The sequence below is a fragment of the Gobius niger genome (genome assembly GCF_951799975.1).
Source record: "Gobius niger genome assembly, chromosome: 17".
NCBI classification, from domain to species: domain Eukaryota; kingdom Metazoa; phylum Chordata; class Actinopteri; order Gobiiformes; family Gobiidae; genus Gobius; species Gobius niger.
In genome coordinates, this window is record NC_136868.1 from 10497717 (window position 1) to 10508470 (window position 10754).

The following is a 10754-nucleotide window of genomic DNA, read 5'->3' on the forward strand; positions in this document are numbered from 1 at the left end:
GCACTCTTTATTTCACACGTCTTCTCTAAATCCTACACATCAGAGCAGTGGAGGCAGATTTCAGTCTGGATTTGAACATTGTCAGAGTTGAGGCCTGTCCCACATCCTCATGAAGACTGTTCCAGATTTTAGCTTCATAAAACTGAAAAGCAACCTCATCGTGTTTAGTCCTGACTCTGGGAAGACTCCACGCTGAAGTTCTCAGGGCTCGAGATGTGTAATATAATTCATTCAGCATTTGCCATCAACATAAATCACTGTCACTCATATATTTAAGCCTGTAACAAACAGTGGAATATAAAGGGAAAAAAATCATTATTGTTTAACCTCTTAACCCCCACCTGAACCGAGCACATTTTCTCCTGTTTGGCTTTACCCAAATCTAAAAGCTTTTCGGAAAAAGCGTCAAAATAGCAACATAAAATAGGATGAAAACGCAGTGACAGAGAGCGACAAAAACACAAGGAAAAAGTGATGAAAAAGCAACATAAAAAACAACTTGGCAGCAACAAAAACATGTCAGAAAAGTAGCAAAAAACAACAAAAACTAAACGTCGACGCAACAAAAAGTTCAGTCTTTTAGGTCTTCACTTTCAAATGATATATATACTGGCTTATAGTCTGTAAGATCCAGAAGAAGAAGATGGATGGCCTCTCTTTCACCAATGTTCTCCACAAACACAATCTGCCTTTTCATCTTCATTTTGACTCTTACTGTGTACTAGAACATCATCTCATTCACTCTCATCCATCTTGCATTGATAACAAGATGAACGGGAGAAGCACTAACTCTTTATGCAGGGTTTCCGACAGTCAGCTGTGTGCGGCTGTCAGAGCAGATGTGAATCAGAGAGCGCAGACTCGAACCACCCTGCATATTACATGCCACACGACTCCATTCAGCACTTTAAGCAGTTTGAACAGTTTTAAACCAGGCTTAGAGCTACATGTGTCCAAACTGTTGGACCATTGTGTGTTTTTGACCCATTTAACCTCTTAACCGAGTGCATTAGCTTCACCCAAATCCATAAGGTCACAGCCTGTAGGCCAGTGTAACGCCCCATTTGAAAGCTAAGACCTACAAAAATCATCTCGTTGTTTTTGGGGAACATTTTTCCATTGCGTTTTTGTCACTTTTTTGTTGCATTTTTGTCACTTTTTTGTTGCATTTTTGGCAATTTTTTGCTGCATTTGTGTTGCATTTTTGTCATTTTTTGTTGCATTTTTGTAATGTTTTTGTTGGATTTGGGGAATTTTATGTCACTTTTCTGCTAGATTTTTGTCACTTTTTATTGTATTTTTGTTGGATTTTTGTCACTTTTTTTGTTGGATTTTTGTCACTTTTTTGTTGGATTTTTGTCACTTTTTTGTTGCATTTTTGTCACTTTTTTGTTGCATTTTTGTCACTTTTTTGTTGCATTTTTGTCACTTTTTGTTGCATTTTTGTAATGTTTTTGTTGGATTTTTTTGCAATTTTTTGTCACTTTTCTGTTGGATTTTTGGCACTTTTTTAATTGCATTTTTGTCACTTTTCTGTTGGATTTTTGGCACTTTTTTAAATTTCACTTTTGCTTCATTTTTGTATTTTTTTTTTTTCGTTTAGGGTTTGTCACTTTTTTTTATAATATAACATAAATTCTAAATTACTTTAGAAAAATGGGGGGTAAAATGCAAATAAATGTACAGCCCAAAATGTATTGTTCATCTGTAATTTATTCAATGACAAGTCGATATAGTCATTATCGTGACAGCTCTAGTACTGCATTTATCATTTTCTGCATTATTTTTAAAAGTAATCGCAGTTTTAGATAAATCTCCAGATCATTACAAGTAACAAGAGCCAATAATCGACATTTAATCAAATCGTAATTTGAGGCTCATTTAAAAGTTCTATCGTGTCTTTGCTCTTGAACCATATCAGTAAAAGCGACGTGCATCAAATCCAAAAGTGAGGCTGATCAATATGAATAAAATAAACCAACCCAACCCTGGTCCAATAAATGTCTAGTTGAGATTCGGAAACAGAATTGAAATGCATCAGTGCGATTGACCCGAGGGCGTATGTGCAGCTGAAAACTGAGCAGGAAGTTTGCCGTTTGAACTCCTGAGGCTCCGGTTTCACTCATGGTACATTCACACAACACTGTCATTTCCTGGCTCCACCTAAGCATGAAGAGACAGGGAAAGCAAAGGATGTGCAATAATAGAAAGATGAAACACCGACGATGAAAGGCACGACAAGCCTCAGACGCTCATCTGCTGTTAAAGACGCGTGTATTATTGTGTGAAAGCTGCTAAGGCAAAACAAAGGAGTGTTTTATGATTATGAACAAGTAAACATTGGCTATGATTAAGGAACTGCAGTTAAAAAAAGAAACTGCACCAAAAACCAATGAAGTGAAAAACAGTTTTCTAAGATGCAAAGTTTTGATGCCAGGTGGGTCCTTGTAACGCACTACAGGGCTTTAGTAGGACTGTCCCACTCCAGGGTATCTGCAGGAATTAATGGATAAAAGTAATAAGTCAATGCAAAAAGTACTATGTATAAAGAGTACTATGTACTAAAGTCATCCATGAGAGTTTTAGAGCTTTATTTAGGCTTTGAACTTTAAAGCAGAACTAAGTAACTCATTCCCCTGCCAAGAGGCTCATTAATTGTCTTTTCTGTCAGTGTAGTATTTACTCTCACAAAGGGAAAGAGGGATATTGTACATTGTGCCACAACCCAATTACACAATGGAGATAATTTTCTTCACTAAAACTTGGCTGTAAATACCGCTAAAGTGGCGCTAGTTCACAGTTAGCTTTGCCCGTTAGCCTGTTAGCTTCTTCTTTGTGATTCCACGAAGTGTGTATTGGGCCTCCGGGTCGGTGCAGGGAAAGTTGTGGTTTCTGGCCAGAGACACCAGGGGGAGATAAAAAAGCCCCCAATTATCCCATTAACAATTGTGTTACCCCAAGAGGGACTACGAAAACAAGTTACTTAGTTCTGCTTTAATGCCAACTCTGTCTCACAATAAAACATAACGCTTGAACGGTACCGATCTCTAATCAGGATTATTGTCATTATCAAGCTGTTCATTGGCAATTTATTGGCTTCAAATCAATATGAAAATGGGCATTGACTAAACCAGGACAAAAGGGATAAACCACCATCATCACTGCAAGACGCCCAAACTTTCACAATTCGTTCCAATTTGAATAAACTCCTTAGTCTGATGTTGAAACAATTATCGCAACCATCAGTTTATACAGCTGGTGACCCCAAAGTCTTATCTGCCTGCACCATACCCCCGTCCCGCCCAGGCCCTCTGGCTGTAAACATTCACCCGGATGCCGCTGCCTCACGCTGGGACCACATTATGACACCTACAGGATTACTCCCTCCAGAGTTAAAAATAACCACCTTGACCTACAGAGGGTTTCCACACACCGCACGTGCCAGAAAAACATGCTCAGACACAAGCACTCGAGCAAAGCGGCTGCAAAACAGAAACAGCAACATGTGTCGAAACCAGGGGGATCGTCGTCTCCAGCCGGGACAGTGTCAGCTGTCAGCGAGAGACGAGGCTGCACGAGGAACTGCCAGACTGGGCTTTGGAGAGAGATATCTCCATTTCTCTGAAGTGCTGGAATTGTGATTTGATATGTGATTTATTTATATTTCTAATCAAACATACATGTGACAAAAACATAACGCAGGAACAAAACAAGGAAAATGATCCGTTTAGATCAATATTGTGGCTTTCAGATGAGGCGTTATACATACGGCATCTCTGAAATCGGCCATATATGGTCATGTTTTGAAGCAGTTAAAAGGGGAAAACAAAAAGGAGAAAATCTAATCTTTCTCCAATTATTGCAAAACTACTTTAACAAATGCTGAATTATCGATATAGTTTTCTACTCAATAAAGATACAAAGACATGGGGAGGAGCAAAGTGGTTCAACAGCCCATAAATACTTAATAGGATACAGAAAAGGCCACCGTTTTTACATATTGAGATATCTTCTTACCTTAGCTAATATGAGTTGATGTAGAAATGTCACACAAATGGTGTTAGCATTTAGCCGCTCCCAGCAAAGGTATAGCTCCAAACTGGGGTGAGTTAGAAGCTACTAAGCTGTTCCACATTTTCCCTATTTTAATACAGTTACGTGAGCCTTTATATGATCCAAGTCTAGTCACACAAAATTAAACATGTCGATTTTCGCGGATGTCGAGTACTTGGACATCCGCGCTGTAATATCGTCAAAGTTAGCATCATGTTAGCATCGCGACACATGCTAGCGCTAGTTACGACCTCCGTTTTTTCGCTTCTACTAAACAATCTGCTGTGAAAAAAACCCCATATGGGCCCGATTAAGACTTGACTTTATTTATGTGTGGTAAATCAGTTCATATTCTACCAGAAAGTGGCTAAAAAGAGTGGAAAATTGTGTTTCCCAAAAGACGAAGCCACGTCTGTATCGAGATGTCGTCTGTATCTTAGTCGAGAAGCTTTTAGATTTGGGTAAAGCCGACCTGGAGAAAATGCGCTTGGTTAAAGCAGTACTAAGTAACATGTTTACCTTAATAGATCATTTCCGTAGTCCCTGTGGGGGAAATATAAATGTTTTTGGGATGATTGGAGGGTCTTTCATCTCCCCCGGTGTCTCTGGCCAGAAAACCATGCTTGCAACTTGACTGCCACCGGACCGGAGGCCCGAATAAACACTAATAGAATCGCGAAGAAGAAGCTAACAGGCTAGCGGGCAAAGCTAACTGCCGCCTAGCGTCACTTTAAACAGTATTTACAGCCAAGTTTCAGTGAAAAAAATGATTTCCATTGTATAATTGGATGTACAATATCCATCTCTCCCTTCGCCTTTTCTATCAGCGTAGTATTTACTCTCACGGACTATAACAACTTTTAAAATCGCAACTTGCTACGACACCTGCAGTTGCGCTTAGTACTTAGAGTTAGAGTTACTTAGTACTGCTTTAAAGCGGGGGGCTAGGATTTTAATGATCTGCTCATCTCTGAGGTTGTTTGTTAACTGTCTGCACATTCGTACATCAACATGTTTCATCATCGTAAACAACACCGCTTTTGACATTTGAGTGTCAGCTGAAACATTAACTGAGCACATTCTCTCCAGTTCAACTTTACTCAAAGCTCAAAATGGCGAGGAAAAATGAGACGGAAATGAGGATGGAAATGCAGCAAAAAAGCAGCAAATATACGACAAGATACTGACGACAACGCGGCAAAAATCTTCGCTTGTGGAGTTGGGTAGAGCTGGAGAAAATGGGTGTACTACTTTGAGTTGGTAAAATGTGCTTTATGAATTGACTGGATAAAACTCAGGACACGTTTGAGGTCTGAACTTAGCAGGTTTTATACACAAGACTCCATTAACAGAAGGTTTTGCGCAAAAGACATTACATTACTTTAAAAAAAGAAATGGAGTGCGCTTGTTTCTTATTGAATTCTAACGTCCCAAACACAGTCTTCACTCTACACTCTTCAAAGTACGAGTCAAGTGTTTCAAAGCTCGCTTCACGTAACGCATGCAGAGTGTTCGGAGTCTAATAATGGCTCATCTTCTTTCTTTTCTTTTAAGCCAGTTGGTCCAAACAAAGTCCCGGTTCTCCTGATTCACATATTTGCAGCAAAATTACCCTCCCTGATTCTTTACACACTCCACATAATTAAAAAAGGTATCGAAAAGCTCCCATAAATAAAATAGTCATAATAGATACAGACGGAATCTCTGGAATCGCCCATATATGGTCATGCTTGAAAACAGTTAAGGGGGAAAACAATTTGGAGAAAAATCTGAACTTTCTTTAATTATTCAAAAACTACTTTAACAAATGCTGAATTATGAATATAGTTTCTACTAAATAAAGATACAAAGACATGGAGAGGAGCAAAGTGGCTCAACAGCCCATAAATACCTAAATAACGGCGAATGCTAACAGAGTGCTTCATGTTAGCATCGTGCTAATGCTAACGGCTATCTAGCACTTTATTTATGTGTGATAAATAAGTTCATATTTCACCAGAAAATGGCTAAAAGGAGTGGAAAATTGTGTTTCTCTAAAGATTATTTTCCCCCTCGGCGAAGCCACGCCCCCCTCTATGACGAGATGCCGTCTGTATCTACAGTACTTGGCGGAGAGACTCACCGGGCTGCCGTCCCCAGTCCCAGGTCTCGATGATGGAGTGATGAACGGATGTTGGCGACTCATCCTCCTCTTTCTTCTCTTTATCGTTGGGCTCGTCTTTCTTCTGCGTCCCAAAACAGTCTGTGCAATCCTCTAAACCAGGCAGGAATACACACAAACATCAGTAACAAATGATCTTGTAATGAACTGCACGGTAAACGTCATGATCTCTCCGTCTCTGTGCTGTACCTGGATGAGCGGATTCTTCTCCACTGAATGATATTTCTTCATCTTTGACCATTTCATTCCACATCTCACTCAGTCCCTCCGGAGAGAACGCTCGCTGTAAAACAAATGCATCTTTGTTCGTAATAGATATTTTAGTGCTTTACAAACTGATATGATGTCAGTGGTTTGAAAAATATTGATGTCCATCCATGTAGTATTTTAGCTGTTTTCTGTCACAGTCTGAGTGTAGCCCCTCCAGTGTCTCGTGCATTGGTGTATGAATAAGAGGATGAATGGGTGTGAAAGTGATCAGACTATGCAGACTATCCTTCAGTGGGTAGGATAGTCTGTAAGGAGGTCAGGTGCTCTTTAGGGAAAAATCCGAGGCACTCCGATACCTGGTTAAAAGTCCTTTATTTTTAAGTGGACATGCAAAAAAATGTGGCATATAAGAGTCATTCACCACCAACATGTTCAAAGGAATAGGCCATCGTTTTTACATACTGAGATATGTTCTTACCTGAGCTTAGACGAGTTCTTTTGTACCTGTCTGGTCTTCACGCGTGCCTTCAATCACGTAATAATACCAGGAGTACTTCAGCGTCCGCACAGTAAAGTGAAGATATTACTGCGCAGATTTCGAACTACTCCTGGTATTATTACGCCTTACAATATAGTTCCCCTTTTATCCCCTTAGAAAATCCACATTGTTTAATTTTGTGTAATTATACTTTGTAGTGTAACACTTCACATAACCATATTTAAATAGGGAAAACGTGGAAGAGCTTGGTAGCTTCTATCTTGACCTTGTTTGGAGCTATAGTGGAGAGGAGGAGACGCGTGAAGACCAGACAGGTCCTAAAGAACTCGTCTAAGCTCAGGTAAGAACATATCTCAGTATGTAAAAACGGTCGCCTGTGCCTTTAAAGACACGAGGCCCACAGGCGAATCTGACTCTCACAAAACAATATTGGATCTTGGAGGTTCAAAGAAAACTTTAGATGAGATTTTGTGTAATGTAAGAAACCAAGAGTAATTTGATACTGACCTGTAAGTCTATCTTCAGCCATTTGTCATGAAACCTCAGCTGAGCATCGAGGGAAAACGATGGAGACGGCATCTTCCCTGTGCTCTCTGCGGCTGCAGGCGCAGCCACCTGCGGGACACAAGAGGGTCAGACGAGGATTCAGTCAAACTGTCAATGAGGAATTAAAACACTGTATGAAATGTATATTAACTATGTGTATGGTTTACCTTTTTAAATATTGTAATAGATTGTTTTTGTATACTGTATTGCAGGGGTAGGCAAGTTTTCTTGGTGGAGGGACGATTTTCTTTATTGTAAACAGACCAAGGGCCGAAGCCGCTGATTATTAGCCCAAAGTCAAGCACAACGCTGGAAAAATGACCATCTTAAATGAGATAAATGACTTAAAAGTGAGAGCATCTTCTTCTTCTATATTGAATTTGAGTCGGTTTGAACTAATCCAAGATACAAATCCTATAGCGCCAATGGAACAAGAATAAAACCCACTTGAAATCATGTGAAATGACAGAAAATTATCTGAATTAAGAGAATAACGACTACTAGAGGTTTTAGCTCGTCTCAGACCAGACCAAACCTTAGATTTAATCTCTTAATTCAAGTAGATTCATGTCATTTGTTCCTTAAAATGATTATTCTTTTTCCAGTGCACTTCTTTCAAATGCCAGTGTTGTACATATTACATGAGCTCATTGGGTGTATTGACAGTATTTCTACCTTTATTTCTCCCATTTAACTCTAATAGTGTTAAAAGTACTCTCTGATTTGTGTAATAAATGTTCTCAAAATCATCTTGAGGGCCAGAGGTTCTGTGCTGGACGTTGCCTACCCCTGCTGTATTGTGTTGTGTTAAATGTGTAGCCTCCTATGGACAAGTGTTGCAAATTTGAAGTTTTGCTATAACACAAAAAAAACAATGTATCTGGTTTGTCCAATGCAGTTGTTATGTCCATATCAAACAAACAAGTAATAATAATAATAATGTGGTCATTCCAAGGCCTTTTCTATTGTATGGCCTGTTAAGATAATGCTGCACAAAGGCCAACTGAGAAACTCTGGCCTCACAGAACCCATTACACATAAAACATATATATTAGCAGTGAAATTAAGCATTGTATGTTTGAGCCCAAAGCCACCAAACCATATTCTGATGAAGAACTGTGATACACCCGGTAAAAGGTGTGACTTATTAACGAGATAAACGCAGTGAGACATGATTAATATAACATGCAAATGAAAGGATTGAAACAAAATGTCCAGCCCCGAAGCATCAGGACCACAGATACCAACATAACTAGACACAAACTGAGGTAGCATCAGAGGCTAACAAGGGCACGTTCTGTCCATGGAGGCTGATGCCAGGTCCTAAATGTGTCATAACAAGAGCAGTGTTGTTGAGCGTGAAAGCATCAAAGCATCAGCACAAACACATGCATTAAAGCCGGTGATGTACATGATCCAGAGCTGCGCTAACTCTGCTCCATAAACAGCTAATACTGACCCAACATTAGCTCAGAGCTAAAGCTAAACCAGGGTCTGATGTTCAGGGTTTGGAGACGCGACAACATACGACATGCAGCGCACCGTCCTGTAGAAAAACAAAGCCTATGTAGCCATATTGTGCAGTAAATGTCATAATTACCTGCGGTCTCTGCTTATGCTATTCTCGTCCCCTCAGCTGCTGCTTTGCTGCATTAACAGGACGTTCATAATGGATGTGATTGGCAGCTCGCGCACTGGGCACGGGACATGGAAATGCATTGCGTAGCGTTCGCTCGAAGATTTGCCGCGATGAATTTGTCTCGCTGTGTCCCCCCTGATAAAGAGTTTACACCAAAGACTGTAAATAACTACAGTATGTGTCAGCGTCCCGCCCGCTCCGAGTGAAAGGACACAAAAACAGGCGCCCCCTCTGGTCCGGAGGCGGGACTAAGGAGGGGCGGGGTGATGCCGCAGTGCAGGCCGCTGTCCGCCAGAGGGCAGTGTTAGCCGACCTATTTTCAGATGAGCTCATTCACACAGAGGAGCCATTAATGTATGTCAAGATCTACAGCTTATAGCAGAGTTTCAGAATATTTAGGAACTATGAGGCAACACTCACTGGTCATGGGTGTTTGTGCACGAGGGAACTTGAGCAGCTGTTCTTCCTCATTGTAAATCTCAAAGCCTTGTTGACAGTGTTGGGCAAGTTACTTTTGCATTGTAATATATTCTATGTTAGTGATTACAGTTTTAAAAATGTAATATGTTTGTTTTACATATTCCTGTATCAAAAATGTAGCTGAGTTACACTTTGAGTTACTTCTGAGTTACTTTTGGCAAAACATAAACTGAAAATAGTTATAAAGCCACCAAGCACCTTTTCCTTCGTTTCCCCCCATTATCTCGTGGTTTGTTTTCATGATGTAACTACTGACTGCAGATCTTATACACCAGAGTCCAACTTGATTTGTTTTGCTGCATTTTATTTGGGGGCATTTGAGTTTGCCATTTTTTGTTCATACATTTAAATGCTCTTGTAACTCATTGTTTTTGTATTTTGTGTAATATGTTGTATTCCATTGTTACTGAAAAAAGTAATAGATTTTTGTAACTCGCTACTTAATACGTTACCCCCAACACTGCTTATTGACGTTTGTAAAAGTGGGCGAGACTTCACTATCTGTTTTAGGTTAATGTTTCACGCTCCACCTACAACACACGACCTTTTCAAAACATCTCCCACACTTTTGCAGTAAGTTATTAGTTAAATAACATCTGCTTCGAGGTTATGGATTAAAACAGTTCTGACAACTGAGGAGGCGGGTTATCTGATTTATTTATTTATGCATTAATTCATTCATTCATAATAAAATAATAAACCATAAGTAAAAGCTGGGAACAATGTGAAGTTCAGTCAACAATAAATCATGGAAAGGCCCTAGTGTCTTTCAGGGGCCACATTTTGAACAAACAATTTTGAAATTACAATTCAAACAATTCTACTTACAGTGTAGCTCCATAAAGTAACATCTTACAGTTGCCAAGTAATATTTTACTTACATTTGTGTGAGATGCTGTAAATCAATTGGATAAATTAATCAATTTACAGATCACGTTGAAACCTTTACTTAAATAATAATTAAATAATTAATCCATAATTACATATTTTTTCTGCTTGTTTCACGCCAAATTGCGTATATCAGAGGCACCATTACCACCTCCAGAGTGAACTCTAAGGGCTCTATGTCATTTTATTTAGGCTATGTACATCATTCAAAAGTGACATGAAAATGTTGTCTTCTTAATGCAGGGGTTCTCAACCTGGGGGGTCGCGAGAAAATATCA

The 10754-nt window shown here is 39.5% G+C and overlaps 1 protein-coding gene across 1 annotated transcript in view; it reads right to left on the reverse strand.

Moving 5' to 3' along the window:
* The window catches only part of herc2 (HECT and RLD domain containing E3 ubiquitin protein ligase 2), a 66166-nt gene extending 56877 nt beyond the window's left edge, over positions 1-9289 (reverse strand). The window contains exons 1-4 of the mRNA XM_079575623.1: positions 9070-9289; positions 7431-7538; positions 6404-6497; positions 6176-6307 (exon numbers count right to left, since the gene is read on the reverse strand). Of these exons, the coding sequence (XP_079431749.1) occupies positions 6176-6307; positions 6404-6497; positions 7431-7502 (298 nt within the window). The 5' untranslated portion in view covers positions 7503-7538; positions 9070-9289. The remainder of the gene's footprint in view (positions 1-6175; positions 6308-6403; positions 6498-7430; positions 7539-9069) is intronic.
* Between the last annotated feature and the right edge of the window lie 1465 nt (positions 9290-10754).